This window comes from Ostreococcus lucimarinus, chromosome 10 (genome assembly GCF_000092065.1).
Source record: "Ostreococcus lucimarinus CCE9901 chromosome 10, complete sequence".
Taxonomy (NCBI): domain Eukaryota; kingdom Viridiplantae; phylum Chlorophyta; class Mamiellophyceae; order Mamiellales; family Bathycoccaceae; genus Ostreococcus; species Ostreococcus sp. 'lucimarinus'.
The window spans coordinates 469,920-486,708 of record NC_009364.1 but is presented as its reverse complement, the minus strand read 5'-3'; the positions used below and the strand labels follow the sequence as shown (position 1 = coordinate 486,708).

At 64.1% G+C, this 16,789-nt stretch overlaps 7 protein-coding genes across 7 annotated transcripts; 4 read left to right on the top strand and 3 right to left on the bottom strand.

Annotated features, from left to right (window-relative positions):
- Nucleotides 1-56: 56 nt before the first annotated feature.
- On the bottom strand, nucleotides 57-2,342 carry OSTLU_26246 (predicted protein; the record flags this gene model as incomplete). The annotated part of the gene is made up of 1 exon (XM_001419976.1): nucleotides 57-2,342. The coding sequence occupies one exon, from the start codon at nucleotides 2,340-2,342 to the stop codon at nucleotides 57-59; it is 2,286 nt and encodes a 761-aa protein (XP_001420013.1).
- Nucleotides 2,343-2,559: 217 nt separating this feature from the next.
- OSTLU_37994 (predicted protein) lies at nucleotides 2,560-4,191 on the bottom strand (the record flags this gene model as incomplete). Its single annotated transcript, XM_001419975.1, has 2 exons — nucleotides 2,560-3,807; nucleotides 3,874-4,191. 2 exons carry the CDS (start codon nucleotides 4,189-4,191, stop codon nucleotides 2,560-2,562), a joined length of 1,566 nt encoding a protein of 521 aa, XP_001420012.1.
- Nucleotides 4,192-6,076: 1,885 nt separating this feature from the next.
- On the top strand, nucleotides 6,077-10,655 carry OSTLU_37894 (predicted protein; the record flags this gene model as incomplete). The annotated part of the gene is made up of 4 exons (XM_001420154.1): nucleotides 6,077-6,642; nucleotides 6,678-6,700; nucleotides 6,774-7,638; nucleotides 10,604-10,655. Coding segments are annotated over 4 exons (1,506 nt in total), but the record flags the coding sequence as incomplete, so codon positions are not given.
- Nucleotides 10,656-10,730: 75 nt separating this feature from the next.
- Nucleotides 10,731-12,137, top strand: OSTLU_88482 (predicted protein; the record flags this gene model as incomplete). Its single annotated transcript, XM_001420153.1, has 1 exon — nucleotides 10,731-12,137. One exon carries the CDS (start codon nucleotides 10,731-10,733, stop codon nucleotides 12,135-12,137), a length of 1,407 nt encoding a protein of 468 aa, XP_001420190.1.
- A 139-nt stretch (nucleotides 12,138-12,276) lies between these two features.
- OSTLU_26241 (predicted protein) lies at nucleotides 12,277-13,822 on the top strand. The gene has a single exon (XM_001420152.1). It carries the CDS (start codon nucleotides 12,473-12,475, stop codon nucleotides 13,715-13,717), a length of 1,245 nt encoding a protein of 414 aa, XP_001420189.1. The 5' UTR covers nucleotides 12,277-12,472; the 3' UTR covers nucleotides 13,718-13,822.
- A 42-nt stretch (nucleotides 13,823-13,864) lies between these two features.
- On the top strand, nucleotides 13,865-15,261 carry OSTLU_26240 (predicted protein). Its single transcript, XM_001420151.1, has one exon. It carries the CDS (start codon nucleotides 14,104-14,106, stop codon nucleotides 15,211-15,213), a length of 1,110 nt encoding a protein of 369 aa, XP_001420188.1. The 5' UTR covers nucleotides 13,865-14,103; the 3' UTR covers nucleotides 15,214-15,261.
- Nucleotides 15,262-15,339: 78 nt separating this feature from the next.
- OSTLU_6692 (predicted protein) lies at nucleotides 15,340-16,095 on the bottom strand (the record flags this gene model as incomplete). The annotated part of the gene is made up of 1 exon (XM_001419974.1): nucleotides 15,340-16,095. A coding segment is annotated over one exon (756 nt), but the record flags the coding sequence as incomplete, so codon positions are not given.
- Nucleotides 16,096-16,789: the final 694 nt, after the last annotated feature.

The window sequence follows — 16,789 nt, the reverse complement described above, 5'->3', positions numbered from 1 at the left end:
AACGCCGCAACCCCATCGCGTTTTAATCATCAATCCACTGAGTAATTACAACAGCATCAATCGTCTTCGTCTTCCACCCGAAAGGCGGTGATGCGCTCTCGCGGCGACGCACCACTGGCTCGAGCGAGCGGCGCGCCGAATTGCGGTGAAATGTTATCCGGTCCTACTTTTCGAAATCTGGCAGCCATCGCGGCGAAACCATTCGCCGATCCGGGCGAAGGCGATGGCCCACTCGCCCCGCCAGGCGAGTTCGGCGAACCATCCTGGTACGATCGGCCGAACAAAGGCCTAGGTTGACGTAAGCCTCGGAAAACCTTCTTTCTCGGGCGCGTGTTCAAAGATCCGACGCCAAAGCTACGAGCTTGATCGCTCACACTCGATCGACTCACCGACTCCATCGCGTCGTCGTCGTCATCGTCATCGTCGCCAGAATCGTCGGAATCGCTCGAAAGCTGCAGGTCCTCGTCGTCGCTATCGATGAGACGATCGACCTCGCTCCCGTGCCAGAACACGTACGTATCGGATAAATGAAGCAGTTCCGCACTGCGTCGAAGCAAATACGGATCGAATGGAAAGAACATGCGAAGCGGAAAACGATTTCTCGTCGTCGACGCGACTTGCGTGCTCGTAAACTCCATCGAGTTTTGCCGAGAGAGCGGCATGTTTGAGGACACGTCTGTCTCACGTCCGGTCGCTATGCGGTCCATGTGCTCCTTCAGTAAGACGTGCGTGAACCCATTCATACTCGCTCCGACCGCTCGGTGAAGAAACTCGGTCACGACCGAGGGTAAACACGTCGAAAGAGGTCGCAGATGCGAGTACAAAACCTCACACAACGGCAACGACCGCAACGTCATCGCCGACGAACCTTCGGCGCGCATAATGTCCTCAGCTCGATAGCACAAAACGTACATCGCCGCTTGGCACGCGCTGTCGAATACGGCGAGCGTCTGCTGCGGTACGGGTGGCGGCATGCCTACTTTCGTCTTCTCCGTCGCCCCGCTCAACGCAGCGCTTCCGGGCGTTGTCCGCTGCTTGACGTGTACGAGACACCAATCCACCAAACGTCTGAGTAATTCGCACACAAACTCTGGTTTGAGATGTTTCGCGCGAGCTAAGAAAGAAGCGAAATACGCCGCAGCGGCGAGTCGAATCGATCCCGCCACCGAAACGTCCGTGAGCTTCGTGAACAACAGCTCCGTCAGCTCTCGACAAGCCCTCTCGTCCCTCGAGCACAAATGAAATACTAAAAATTGCACAAACTTTGAGCGCGGCGCGGGAAGCAGCGTGACGGTAAACGCGTGTATCAGAGCTTGTCGAACAGCATCAGTCTCCCCGCCGTCACAACGCTTATCGATGTGCGCCACGGCGAGCTCCATTAATCCGTCCAAGGTATCCGCCGCCTCGTCCACCGCCAGCGGCGCCGACGTCGTGGGTCTCTGTTCCCACTCCGCTCGACACTGCTCCTCGATCGTCTTCTCGATATCATCCAACTCAAATATCGCGTCGTCTTCCTCTTCTTCCCTCGCCGCCCCGCGATCAGCGCTCGTTCTATCCGCGCCGCTCATGACGTCGTCCCACTTGATTTCGACGTCCACCTCCAACAAGTGCGCGACGACGACTTTTAGGAAATCATCTCGCAATCCGGCGCCGTCCTCGCTCTCGACCAGCGCAAACGCCGCGCGCATGAACCCGATCTGCACATCCTTCGGCGCCGTCTTATGCGGCACGCCCGCCCGCAACGCCTTACGCGCCGCCCGTTCGCTCTGCGGCACCAACCTCAAAATGTTCCCGAGCGCGCGCGTCAAATCACCCACGACCCTTCGCCCGATCGTCCCTTCGCCCTCGCGCATCGCCGTTCCATCACCATCGCCGTCATCGCGCCACCACGCCGAACCCGACGGATCGTTGAACGAATCCACCAACTTTCCCACCACGCCGCCGCTAAACGCCCCGCCCTGCGCGCACACCAACTGCGTCCCGAACCTCAGCGCCGCCTCTCGCATCTTTTCTCCGCACCGCCACAGATCCACCCCCACCAGCGCTCTATCCACCAACTGTTCGTGCGCTCGCGCGTCTATCAGCGTCACGCACGATCCCAGCGCGTCCATGAGCGCCACCGCGCCGTCGTCTTCTCCCTCGTCGCCGCCGCGCGTCGCGTCCAGCAGCTCGTAGTACCTCGATCGGTTCCCTCCCTCGCGGTGTTCGTCCAGCGCGCGCTTCACGAACAATCGCAGCGCGTCACGCGCCGTGGCGTCGTCGTACACGACGTCCGGGTCGTCGTAGTCGACGTCGTCCCGCGTCGGCGCGGCGCCATCGGGCGGCGGCGGCGACCGCGACATCGTCCGCCGTCGCGCGTCCCGTCGCGACGCCGCGTCGCGCGTCGCGCGGGTCGCGCGTTTCGCCCGCTCGCGGTGCGCGCGTCGTCGCGCGCGCGCGAGTGCCGCTCGAGCGATTCACCGATGACGGATGAATGAATGAATGAATGAATGAATGAATGAATGAATGAATGAACGCTACGCGGCGACTGCGACTGCGACTGCGACTGCGACGAAGAGGTCACACGGCGACGCGCCAGGAGGGCTCGTCGCCCCAATCGTCCCACGCGTGACCGTCCTGGGACGACAACGCGTCCGAGGCGCCGCCGCCGAGGAGCGCGAGCTCGGCGACGGCGGCGACGGCGTCGGCGACGGCGTCGGAGGCGCCGCGAGAGGGACGGACGTCGTCGTCGTCGAGAGACGACGGGAGGGCGAAATCGTGGCCGCCACCGGCGAAACGAGGAAGGTACTCGGCGCCGGCGCCGCGAAAGGCGTCGCGGCGAACGCATTCGCGCACGAGCTCGGCCCATAGGGGATTCTGAAGAAGCACGAGGGGATGTCCGACGATGACGTTTAACGCCATCGCTCTGGAGATTGCGACGTTGAAACGTTTGGGGTTGTTCAGGAAGCCAATCTCGGAATCCAACGCGTCGAGGGTCGTTGGACGCGTGACGACGGTGGAGATGAAGATGATTTTCTCCTCTTGCCCTTGGAAATCGTCGACGGTACCGACGCGAATGGCGCCGAGCGAGCGCGCGCGAAGCGCGATGCGAATGAGCACGACTTGTCGACGATACGTCGCCATCACGGCGACGTCGGCGGGTGTGAGGTTCGTGCTATCCAGTAAGGCTTCGAGTAAGTCGACCAGTTCGGCGCATTCGATCGGATTGGTCCAGCTGCTCGTGTTGCCTTCTCTGCGCTGTCGTCCCTTGACGCCGTAGAAGAGGAAACGACTCGCGCGTCCGTTGCCCGCGCCTCGAGAAAAGTTCTCCCAATTTGCTGGCAAATCCGTGTTTGCCGTCGGCGCGCAACTCTCCACGGTACCGTCGTAAAACATTCTCGATGGCAGCGCGACGATGTCGGGATGCGAGCGGTAGCACGCTCGGAGTTGCGTGCCGTTCCAGACGCCTCGAGCGACTTCTTCCTTTGAGTGATCCATCCACATTTCGAGCAGAGACTTTCGCAAACCAGCTTGCGCAGCCTCTTTCGAGTGCACGTTGGGACCGAGCTGCTTGGAATCGCCGGCGAGAACGATGCTAGTTTCCGAACTGGCGAGCGACAAAGGAATGAGTGTCTCCGGAACCAAAGCCTGCGCCGCCTCGTCGACAAAAATATGCGTCGGCGTCCAGTTCTCGACGACACTATCGACAGGCATCGGCAGCTTGCGCAACAAAGCAGCGCTCGTGCACGTGCACACGACGACGCGCGCATGTTTCAAATGTTTCAGAGGATCCGGTCGCTTGAAGAAGTGAAATGGCACGCTCGCGTACTGTTTCGCTTCCTCCGGGTCGTCTCGCCAAATTTCGAGCGAATGAAATCGCACGTCGGCTTTCACGGATTCAGGCGTGCGACGAACGTCGTTCACGCGTACGATCATTTTCTTTTTGAAAGGGGTGAGTCGCTTCGCCAAGCGCGAGCAAAGAATATCCGCGGCGAACGCCGAGGGCGCCGCGAGCAGTACTCTCGCGTGAGGGAACATCTCGAGCACGTGCGCGACGCATTCCACGATCGTGAGTGTCTTTCCGGTACCGGGCGGCCCCCAAACAATATATGGATACTGCTTCCCCGCACCTGACACGACGTCTTCGACCACACGCAACTGTTCGTCGTTCAAAACTTTAGACTTCACGGCTTTGAGAGTGCTCGGCGTCATGGCGCCCCGTCTCTCTCCTCCCGGCAACGCTCTATGCAGGTGCGTAGCTCGCGTACGCTCCGCGCACGTGTTCAACACTGCTTCGTGAAACAAATCGAACACTTCAGTGTTTAAAGTGAAGCGCACGTGCACGTTCATCCCCTCGCCCGCGTACGCGGCGTTGAGGACGATGAAAATTGTAGAAAGTCGAGTGCTCACGTGCCGAACGACGACGCCGTACTCCAACGCGATGTTTGCCGCCGGACGAATGAATATCACGTCGCCCGCGAGCACGAGCGGTCGATTTTCCGCCAGTCCGGGGACTTCTATCGCATACATCGCATCGTCATCGTGTAGATTGCCAAAATGTAGCGCTTTGTCCGCTTTGTCCACCATCTTCGCGCGGCAGTTGAACATGTCGAGCTTTTCTAAGGAATCTTGCTGCGCGATTTGCTCGAGCCGCAACAAACGCACCCAGCGCGCGAGCTCGTTCGCGCCGAACGCATTGCCAGACTCGCGGAACGCCCGCACGGCGTGCGCCTCGCGCTTCGGGTCCATGCCCCGGAGCCCGAAACGCCGCGCCTTCCAAGCGCTGTGCTGCGGATACGAAAACTCGCTCGAATTAAACAGCTCTCGCAGCCGTTGCGGCACGAACAGCGCCGCCTCCACGTCCAACACGCGCTCGACCAAACTCTTCGTGTGCACCATCACCGTCACGCGCGTCGCCAGCACGACGCACTCCGCCGCCAACGCGTCCGCCGCCTTCTCCGCGCCCTCGACCTTCGCTCTCGCCTCCGCCTCTCGCGCCGCCCGCTCGGGCGCCATCACGCACACCACCCACGTCGCGTGCGCCCCATCCTCCGCGCACTTCTCTAAATCAAACTCCACTCGTATCGTCACCGCCTCCGTCGCCGTCGTCGTCGTCGCCGCGTCTCCCGACCGCGCGCGCCGCCGCGCCGCCGCGACGGCGCGATGCGTCCCTCGTCCCGGCGCCTTCGCCAGCGCGAAGTACGCTCGACTCGGCGTCGTCGTCGCTCGAACGCACGCGTAATCTGCGTCCACGGACGCGTTGTCGACGCGCGCGCACCGCGCGTACAGCGTCGCGCCGTCGCCGCGCTTCATTCGTCCAAAGTCTAAATTCGCCGGCGTCATCTCGAGCGCGCCGCGCGTCGCGCGCGGCCGCTCGAGCGCGTCGGCGACGCGAGCGCGCAGCGCGGCGCACGCGTCGAGGGCGTCGTGCAGCGCGTCGCTCAGCGGACGCGCGAGCGCGACGGCGTCGGTCGACATGACGACTTTGACGTCACGACGCCATCGTGTGACGCGCGGCGCCGCGACGCGCGGCATGGCGCGCGCGACGACGCGCGCGACGACGCGCGCGACGACGCGCGTCGTCGCGCGGGACGGCGCGGCGCGGCGCGGACGCGCGCGAGGCGTCGGACGCGACGCGGCGGCGCGACGACGACGGGCGGCGACGACGCGCGCGAACGGCGACGACGACGACGCGACGGACGCGGCGCGCGACGACGACGACGCGACGGACAAAGCGTCGCTCGCGACGGAGGACGTGCTGCAGTTTCGCGAGGTGTGCGCGCAGGCGCGGGCGTTCGCGGCGACGACGCGCGGACGACGCGCGGCGAGCGGGACGACGCTCGCGGCGACGGCGGACGAGGCGCGGGCGCGGTTGGCGCGCACGCGCGCGTGCTTCGGACGGGGGAAGAATCTCGACGACGACGCGTTCGATGGGGCGCGGGACGTGCGGTTGGTGGTGGAGGGAGCGAGGCGAGGGACGACGCTGGCGGCGAGCTCGCTGGGGGACGTCGGGGCGACGTGCGGGACGCAGAGGAGGTTAGGGGCGGCGTTGCGCGAGAGAGGGGACGAGGCGATGCGCGAAATCGAGGAAGCGTTGATGCGAACGCCGTTGGAGGTCGTGGAGGCGATCGAGCGGTGCGTGAGCGTGCCGGGGGGGGAGGTGCTGGACGCCGCGAGCGAGACGCTGAGGGCGATTCGCGTCGAGCAACGGCGGATTCGAGAGGAGTTACGAACGATGCTGAACGCGACGAGCAAGGAGATGGCGAGGAAGAATTTTGCGGAGCGCGCGCAAATCGTCACCAGACTTGGCAGACAGTGCATACCGATGAAACTCGGGAGCGCGGGCGAGCTCCCGGGAGTCGTGCTCGACGTCTCCGGCACCGGGAACACGGTGTTCAAAGAGCCGCAAATCGCGGTGCCATTGAATAATGCTCTGGCCACGCTTTCCGCGAGCGAAGATGCGGAAATAGAACGAATTCTAGTCGAGCTCACCTCAATCGTGCAAACGCACGCGGATGTTCTGCTCGACGCGAACGAGGCGTTGACAGAGTTGGACGTGGCGAACGCGCGCGCCCGGCACGCGGAGTGGTTCGACGGCGCGGAGCCGACGATCGTGGACGCCAATCAAGGCATGTGCGTGCGTGAGCTGCAGCATCCGTTGTTGTTAGAGCGGCATCTGACGCCGTTGCCCAAAAAAGCCGCCATTGGAGAAGAGGAACAGGTATCGGCGTTCGGCGAGAACGACGCCTCCGAAGACGATTCGGCGCATTCGCAGCGACACGTCAATCGTCGAGATGTGCGCGATGTGGTCGTCCCGATTGATTTCAACGTCGATTCGTCTATCAAATGCGTCACTATCACCGGTCCGAATACGGGCGGTAAAACCGCGTCGTTGAAAGCGATCGGCGTCGCGTGTTTGATGGCGCGCGCTGGTTTATATCTGCCATGCGAATCCGGTTGCGAGATTCCATTCTTTCGTCACGTCATCGCCGATTTAGGAGATTCGCAAACCCTCGAGCTCGACGGCGGCTTGTCCACCTTTGGCGCGCACCTCAAAGGTCTGCAACGCATTTTGGACGCCGCGACCGACGATACATTGGTCTTGCTGGACGAGCCCGGGAGCGGCACCGACCCGGCGGAGGGCGCGTCTCTCGCCGTCGCCGTCCTGAACAAACTCTCACGCACGTCTCGTTTGACGATCGCGACGTCGCACTACGAAGAAGTCAAGGAAGCCACACTCGCATCCGACACAGCTCAAGTCGCGGCGGTGGAGTTCGATCTTCAGTCGCTGCAGCCGACGTATCGGTTGCTGTGGGGCGAAACCGGCAAGAGCAACGCGTTGCACATCGCAGCGGGGCTCGGATTAGAACCGTGGATACTCGCCGAGGCGCGCATCGCGCTAGCCAAGGCGGATGCCAACGCAGAGGTAGACGCCAGTGGCGCGATCGCGCGGGAAAATCGCGCGAAGTTGGCCAGCGCACTTGATGAAGAATGCGACGTGCAGCTCGCCCGCCGAGCCGCGGCGGCGGCGACGCTCGAAGAGACGCGCGCGCTGTTCGACGAAGTCAGGAGTAAATCTGCGCACTTGGATCTGAGGAAACAAATCATCAGGGATGACGCCAACAATGAGATCGAGCGAAAGATTGAAGAAGCTCGCGAGTTATTGGCGGCGTGCGACACGCGAGAGGACATCGACGATGTCGTCGGCGCGTCGCTTCCCGCCGGATGGGTCGTCGACGCGAGCGGCGAAGCCGTCCCGGGCGACAGCCTTGACAGCGCGTCCTCGCGATGGATTCCCAAAATTGGCACGCTCGTCGTCGTCCGTCAGCTAGGGAGCGCAGAGGCAGAAGTCATCGAAGTCCACCCAGATGCGAACGAAATCACCGTCAAGCTCGGTCGGATCAGTACTCGGGTTTCGCTCGCCAGCGGTGTGAGTAAGGTTGACGTGAGCAAAACGAGTTGGCGACGATAGCTGTACTGTAGTAGAAGTATATTTTACATTCATTGCAAACACACAACGCTGCGACAGTGAAGCGGTCGCGGTTAGTCGGATAGTCGGCGCGAACGGAAAGCCAACAGCGCGCCACGGATTCCTCAGTCGAGTTGTCATGAATCATCTTCATGAGGATGGTCAGCAAAGATTAAGCTATTTGAAACATCATCGGAAACCACGAGGGCGAGAACAGGTTCGATCATCGCGTGTACGCACCTAGCACTAAAACGTCGGCGCGATAGTGGACTCTTCCGTGAACACGCCCTGCTCTACTGCGACGTCCAATTCTCGAAACGCCAACACGCGTCTGGAAGACTCCTTCAACGTGCGCGCGACCCAGTCGTCCTTGTCTTCCCTCAGATCGAACATAATTTTTTCATGAAGCTTTAAGAGCAAATACACGTCTAGCGCGGCATACCGTCGAACGTCATCTGTTAACGGACGATCCGCCCAAAGCGTCGATTCCTCGACGGCGTACAACTTCTTCACGCGAACCTTCAAGTCATCAGCCACCGCGGTCTCCGCGCTCGTCAGATGCGTTCCCGCGCACTTCACGATCCCCGCGACGCGATCGATCATCTTCCCGAGAGCCCGACGCGCGGCGACGTCGAGCACCTGCACGTCCATCACGTTTTCCAATCGCACGTCGAATTGATGAAACAACGCGTCCGAATCCATGCGACAATCAAACATGAGCTTCATCGGCGCCTCACTCGACTCCAGGACATCCCGCAACCCTCCCGCGTTTCTGTCTCCGAACGCTCGTCCCCCGAGCGACTGCACGTCGATCAAGTAAATCGCGTCGCGCGTCGCGCACTGCACCACCGTCACCGGACCCGTGCGCGACATTCGCACTCCCTCGCAATCAACCGCGACGACGCTCGACGCCTTGATCGTCTCCACGCATGCCGGCATTTTGATTTCATAATTCGTCGCGTCGATGATTTCGCACCGTTGATCCAGCGTGTTCACGATCTCGAGGCACATCGGATCCGACTTCGCGTTCGTCGGCGCCGCCGGCTTTTTCCGTCGCTTCTTCTTCTTCTTCGCCGCGCCGCCGGACCCACCGGCTTCCGCGCGCTTACCGCCGCCCTCGAGCGCGCCGCGTTCGAGGCCAGACGAATCATCGCCGTTCGCGCGCTTGAATCCGAGCACGACGCCGCCGTACGCGTCGTCGTCGTCGTCGAGCGTTTCGCCCTTCGCCGAGGCGGCGGCTCGGCACGGCTTACAAAACCGCGTCGACTGCGCGGTCTGACGCTTGAACGTCGACGCGCACTTGGCGCACACGAGCCTGGGTTTGTTGCCCATCCGCGCGACGCCGCGCGCGCGCGCGAGCGCGAGAACGCGCGCGGGCGGGCGCGCGCGCGAGAGCGCGGCGCGCGACCGGGACGCGACCGCGACCGCGACCGACGACGCGCGACCGCGCGCGGACGCAGAGGACGACGCGCGCGCTGAAACGCGCGCGGGGATGAGCATACACCGAAACGACGCGCGATCGGCGCGCGAGCGCCGGTGCGCGCGACGGTGTGACGCCGCGACTCGCGCCGACGCGCGTTCGGCGTCAACCGACGCCGGCGCCGAGCGGCGCGCGACATCGCGTCGACGTCAAGTCGCAACCGGGATACGCGCGGCGCGCGTCGGAGACACCCAAATCGCCGTAGCACGCGCATCGACTGCTCGCGCGCCCTTCGGCGTCCGTCGTGGTTTCGTTGCGCGGGTATCGCGGTCCCGAGTCGTCCTCGCGGCAGCGCACGTCGACGAAGTCGCCGTCCGACGTGGAATCGCAATCCGGGAACATGCGCGCGCGCTGTTCGCGCGCCGCCGCACCCGCGTCGTACCGCTCCAACCGCGCTCGAATCTCGAGCGTCAACGCCGTCGCCGCCCCCGTCTCGGCGTCGTAAAACTCGCCGTTCGCCAAGACGCCCGCGGCGCGATACTTGTCGCGCATGAAATCCCTCCACCCTCGGATCGCCGCCAACTCCCCGTCCGTCAGCCCCGAGACGTCGCTCACGCACCCACTCTCGCTGAAGTCTCCCGTCGCGAACGCGCGGCTCGCGTCGCGTCCCGCGAAGCACGTCGCGTAGTCGCCGTCGCCCGCGTAAAACCGTCGCCCCGCCGACACGTCGAAGCACTCGCCCAGCACCGCCAGCCACACGCGCGGCCGTCGTCGCAGCGCCGCGCGCGCGCGCGTCCACGTCGACGCGTCGCTTCGCCGCGCGCGATCGACCCTGCGCGCGAGCGCGTCGGGCGCGACCATCGCGACGCGCGCGTTCGCGTTCGCGTTCGCGTTCGCGTCGCGCCGACGCGCGACGACCGCGACGACCGCGACGACGACGGCGAGCGCGACGCGCGCGAGTCGCGCGCGCGCGTCGTCTCGCGCCATCGCGCGCGCCGTCGCGGCCGCCGGCGCCGTCTGGCGTCGCGCGTCTGGCGCCGCGCGTCCGACCGACCGCGTCCGACCGACCGCGTGTATGCGTAAACAGTGAGACGTACGATACCACGACATTCGGCATCGAATTCAAACGACCGCCCCGTTCGCCGCGGCGCGCGACACCGCGACGCGCGCGCGACGTCCGACGCGGTCGTCATGCTCCGACTGAAATCGCGAAGCGTTCTGTGCACGCCGTCCAGCGGGCTGTCCAGAGCGCTGCGCACGCTGAACGTCGCGACGCCGAACGCGCGCGCGAACGACGACGACGACGACGACGACGACGACGGACGACGCGACGACGACGCGATGGACGACGACGACGACGCGATGGACGGGGAGAGACGCGCGCGGGACGACGACGACGCGCGAGACGCGCGGTCGGGCGGGACGCGCGCGAGCGCGAGCGCGGACGAGGATGGGACGAATAAATCGTTTGATTTCGCGGGGTGCAGTCAATCGCAGCGGGACGAACGACGAGGCGCGACGCGAGGGACGGCGCGGTCGCAGGGGAACGGAGAGAGTCAGGAATTCGGAGGACCGGATTTTATAACGCCCGCGGACGCGCAGTTCGACGCGTACGGGGGGTACGAGGATAAGGAAAACTTTCGAGGCGCGCGGTCGCCGTGCGCGCTGTCGCCGGCGAGGAATAAACGGCCGCGGTTCGGGTTGGATTTAGGCGCGTCGCAGGGGACGCAGGAGTTTGCGAGTCAGCCGCTGGACGCGACGCAGCCGTCGCAGTCGCAAGGGGAGTTCGGGGGCGGGTTCCGCGTGCCGAGGAATCGGGAACCGACGCGAGGGGTGGGGTCGAGGTCGGGGTTGCCGCGCGCGGCGACGTCGCCGCCGTGCGCGAGAAACGCCTTCTTGCCGGATGATGAGCAGCCTCCGGAGACGAGCGCGCACGCGCGGAGGGCGAATTGTACGAGCGCGGCGCAGTTGGCCACCATGTCGAGGTTTCGCGCGGATTTCGTCGACCTAGGGTGCATCGCGCGCGGCGGATTTTCCAAAGTGCACAAAGTCATCGGGCGCTTGGACGGGTGTCGGTACGCGCTCAAGCGCACGGATAAAAAGCTCCAGACCGAGCGCGAGAGAGCGGAGGCGCTGCGCGAGGTGCAAGTTTTGGCGAGTTTGACGCAGTGCGCGGAGATCGTGCGCTACCAAAGCGCGTGGTGGGAGAACGACCATCTGTACATTCAAATGGAACTGTGCGACGGGAGCGCGTCCAAGATGGTGGATTCGCAGAGCGGCGAACGCGCGAGCGAGGCTGCGTTGATGCGATGCCTCCTCGACGTCTCCGCCGCCTTATCCTACGCGCACGCCCGAGGTTTGGCGCACATGGACATCAAGCCCGATAACATCTTCATTCACAACCAAGGATACAAGCTCGGCGACTGGGGCCGCGTCGCGCTCCTCAACGGCGACCGCCGCGACGCCGCCGTCGACGAGGGCGACGCTCGATACCTCTCCTCCGAGGTTTTGAACGACGACTTTTCCGCCCTCGACCGCGCCGACATATTTTCATTGGGCGCATCCATCTACGAGCTCGCCTTGGGCGCCTCCCTCCCCTCGCACGGCGCCGAGTACCAGTCGCTTCGCCGCGGCGTCGTCCCGCGCGTCGACGTCCCCGCGCGCGTCCACGCGTTCGTCCTCGACGCCATGTCCCCGACGCCTTCCGCGCGTCCCACCGCCGGCCGTCTCCACGCCCGCGTCCGCGCCGCGCTCGACGAATTCGCGTGATGTGATCCATCGTCATCGCGATCGCGCGCGCGTCATCATTCGCTTCGCCGCGCGCGCCTCGCGATCCCCGCGCCCCGGCGCCGCGTCATCCGCAGCCCAACAGGGGGCCTCGTCGTCGACGTCGATCATCGCCATCGCGCGTCATCGTTCGATCGTTCGGCCGCGTCGCGCCGCACACGCCCTCGCGCGCACGTCGACGCGTCCGTCGTCGTTCGTCGCGCGCACACGCGCCCTTTCGTCGCGCGTCGCGCCTTCGCGTCGTCGTCGTCGTCGCGAATCGTCGTCGACCGGGACACTTTTCGGGACACTTTTGGAAGCGTCACCGCGTCGTCGCGATGCGCGCGGCGCTGCGACGATGCGCGAAGCGCGCGACGCGCGCGGCGACGCGACCGCACGCGGCGCCGCGCGCGACGGCGGCGCCGGCGCGCGCGTACGCGGACATCGCGAGCCTGAAGCGGACGCCGCTGTACGACTTGCACGCGAGGCGCGGCGGGAAGCTCGTCGACTTCGCGGGGTACGCGCTGCCGATACAGTACGAAGATTCCATCATGGAGGCGACGCAGCACTGCCGGAGCGAAGCGTCGTTGTTCGACGTGAGTCACATGCTCGGGAGCAGCGTCAGGGGGAAGGACGCGACGGCGTTTTTGGAGTCGCTCGTCGTGGCGGATTTGAAGGGGCTCAAGGACGGCACGGGGACGCTGAGCGTGATGACGAACGAAAAGGGTGGTATCATCGACGATACCGTCATCACGAAGGTTAATTCTAATGATTTTTACGTCGTCTTGAACGCTGGTTGCGCGGAGAAGGATCAAGCGCACATCAACGCGGCGCTGGCGAAGGCCAAGGCGAAGGGGATGGACGTCGAATTCGTCGTGCACTCGGATCGCTCGCTGTTGGCGTTCCAAGGACCGAAGACCATGTCCGTGCTTCAACGCCTGACCGATTTCGACCTGAGCAAGCTGTATTTCGGGATGTTTACGTCGATGAAGATCAACGGCGCCGATTGCTGGGTCACGCGCACCGGTTACACGGGCGAGGACGGGTTCGAGATCTCCGTCCCGAACGCCGACGCGATGAAGCTCGCCGAGCGCTTGGAGTCTGAGAAGGAAGTGCGCATGGCTGCCCTCGGCCCGCGCGATTCTTTGCGCCTCGAAGCCGGATTGTGCCTGTACGGTAACGATTTGAACGAAGACATCACTCCGCCCGAGGCTGGTTTGGCGTGGACCATCGGCAAGGCTCGCCGCGAGCTCTGCGACTTCACCGGCGGCGAAATCATCAAAAAGCAGCTCGAAGACCCGAAGGCGATTCCCCAGCGTCGCGTCGGTTTGACCTTCACCGGCAAGGGTGCCCCCGCGAGACAGCACTCTCTGATCCTCGACACGGACGGCAACCAAATCGGCGAAGTCACCTCCGGCGGCTTCTCTCCGGTGTTGCAAAAGAACATCGCCATGGGCTACGTCGCCAAAGCCTTCGCCAAAGCCGGCACCGAGCTCTTGGTCGAGACGCGCGGCAAGCGCACGCCCGCCGTGACGACCAAGATGCCTTTCGTCAACACGACGTACTACAAGCCCGCGGAATAGATCGCGTTCGCGCGCTCCTTCCGTTCGCTCGCTCTTCGATGTAACGACGTCCGTTCGCGCCGCGACCGACCCAGCCGCCCGCGGAATAGATCGTTTTCGCGCCTTTTTCCTTGTTTGATTTGAATCAATCATCGCTCGATCGCGCCATCACGCGACGCCTTGAGTGCATGCTCCGGCGAACGCTCGTCCGTCTCGCGCGCGCACCGACACACGAAGCACTCACGATGCGCGGCGCGATGCGAACGACGCCGGCGACGCTCGCGACGACGACGACGACGACGACGACGCGCGGCGACGAACGACGACGCGCGATCTCCACGCAGCGCCACGCGGTGCGAGCGCGAGCGGCGCGAAGCGGAAGCACGCGAAGCGAAGACGCGAAAGCGATGAAGGGCGACGGGAGCGCGGAGGCGAAAAAGAAGGCGCTCGCGCGCGTGCTCGATGAGATCGACAGTAACTTTGGCGCCGGGGCGATCATGCGCCTGGGCGAGGCGGGAAAGGCGAAAGTGGCGACGTTTCCGAGCGGAGCGATGACGCTGGACATCGCGCTCGGCGGTGGATTGCCGCGCGGGAGAATCGTTGAGATATACGGCCCGGAATCGTCGGGGAAGACGACGCTGGCGCTGCACGCGATGGCGGAGATGCAAAAACTCGGCGGTACGGTCGCGATGATCGACGCGGAACACGCGTTTGATCCGGAATACAGCCAAAGACTCGGGTTGAACGTCGACGATGTGATCGTGTGCCAGCCGGAAACGGGTGAGATGGCGCTCGAGGTCGTGGATACGCTCGTGCGATCGTCGGCGGTTGATTTGATTTGCGTCGACTCGGTCGCCGCGCTGGTGCCGCGAAGCGAGATCGAAGGTGAGATCGGTATGGTGCAAGTCGGCGCGCACGCGCGTTTGATGTCCCAGGCGCTGCGTAAGATTAACGTCAACGCCGCCAAGGCGGGGACGACGATCATCTTTTTGAACCAGTTGCGCTCCAAAGTCGGCGTCATTTACGGCTCGCCCGAGGTCACCACGGGCGGTAACGCGCTCAAGTACTACTCGAGCGTCCGCCTCGACATTCGCCGCAAGGAAGTGATCAAGGGTAAGGCTGGCGAAGACGACACCGGCGTTCGATGCAAGGTCAAGGTGGCGAAGAACAAGGTGGCTCCGCCGTACAAGATTGCCGAATTCGACATGCTGTTCGGTCGCGGTGTCTCTCGCGATGGCTGCATGCTCGACGCGGGCGAACAAGTCGGCACGATCGAACGCAAGGGCGCCTACTACTACTTCAACGGCGAAAAACTCGGTCAAGGTCGCGAAAAGACGCTGTCGTTCTTGGACGAGAACCCCGAGATGAAAGCGACGATTGAGACGGACGTGCGCGCGCGTCTCGCCGAAAAAATGGGCCTCTTGAACGGTACCATCGCGCCCAAGGCGACCGAGGCTGAGGATGACGACGAAGAGTTCTTCGACGACGACGAAGACGTCATCGCCGAAGCTCGCTAATCAGTGTAGTGTCGCGCGACTCGTCGTTTACTCCCACGCAGCACATCTTCTTTTGTAACACACATTATTACCGTTTCATCGCGCGGCGTCTACTACAGCTAATCAGTGTCGCACGAATCTATCGTTATCCGCACCCTCGTCGAAGACGTTGTCACCGAGCATGACGCGAGAATCGAGCGCCTTATCCGCTCGGCGTTTCCTTCTCCCCTCGAATTCGCTCCACCCGTCGCGTTCGCGCAACGCCTCTACGAGAATCGGGTTCTCGCGTAAGTTCAACTCGACGAGCGCTTTCGCGTGCTTCAACAGCTCCACGGGAATGCCTTCGAGTTCAATGCGGTTGCCCACGAGATTCAGCGAGCGCAAACACGCGAGCGCGCCGTACGAGGCTGGAATCGACACGACGGCGTTGCGACTTGCGTCGACGACTTCGAGCAGTCCGTTCGTCTCGAACGCGGGTAAACGCTCGAGTCTGTTGGCGACGAGCGACACGTGCTTGAGCCTGGGAAGTCCCCGGAAGAAATCATCGCAAACTTCTCCCGCGATGTCGCACCGAGCGAGCGAGAGCGTCTCGAGCGACGCGCACGTCGGCGTCGCGGTCGCGACGTCGTTCCCCAACGCCGCGTTTCCGCTCAAATCCAAATGCGTCAAGCGCGTCAAAGAGGCGATGGCGGACCACGGCATCGATCTCAACGCGTTATCTCGCAAAACGATGCGCGCGACGTTGCTCAACTCGCTGATCCGAGGCGAAACCGTTTCGAGGCGATTCGCGCCGTAATCGAGCACGCGCACTTTGCCTCCTAAATCGAACGCGCGAGACGCCACCTCCCTCCGCGCGCATCCGCGCATGCCGACGATCCCCGTCGCCGCCCACGCGGCGAAACGTTCGTTCGTCTCGTCGGACGCACCGTCGCGCGAGCGCGCCGCGTCCGCGTCCGCGTCCGCGTCCGCCTTCGCCTTCGCGTCGGCTTCCTTCTTCAACCGCGTCGCCCGCAACGCCTCCGCGCCTCGAGACGTCCCTCCCGCCCCCGCGCCCTCCGCGCCGCTCGCCACCACCATAATTTTCAAAACCTTCCCCGTCCTTTCGTGTTTCGCGAGCACTCGACCGCGCAAATCAAACCCTCGATCGTCGCCTCGAATCCTCGCGCCGCCTCTCGCGAGCAGCGTCAACCGCCCCGCGGCGACCCCTCGCAGGCCCTCGAACGCGCCTCGCGCGCGCTCCACCAGCGCGCCCACGTCGCCGTCGCTCGGAAACGTCCCCCCGCACCGCTCGACGCCGTATCTCAGCTCGATCGCGACGCTCATCGCGCGCGCCGCGCCGTCGCCGCGAGTTTTCGCGCCTTGAACTCGACGCACGGCTCGCACGTCTTCGCGTCGCGCGCCGCGGTCTCGCACCCGCACCGCGCGCCGCACTCGCACGCGTCGCACTCACACGCGTCGTTCGCGCACGGCTCGAGGCCTCGTTCGCTCGCGAACGCGCGCTTCGCCGCCGCGACGTCGGACATGGACGGCGCGTCGGCACACACTGACGACGCGCGACATGGGCGCGAGCGCGAGCTCCATGAGCGCCGACGACGTC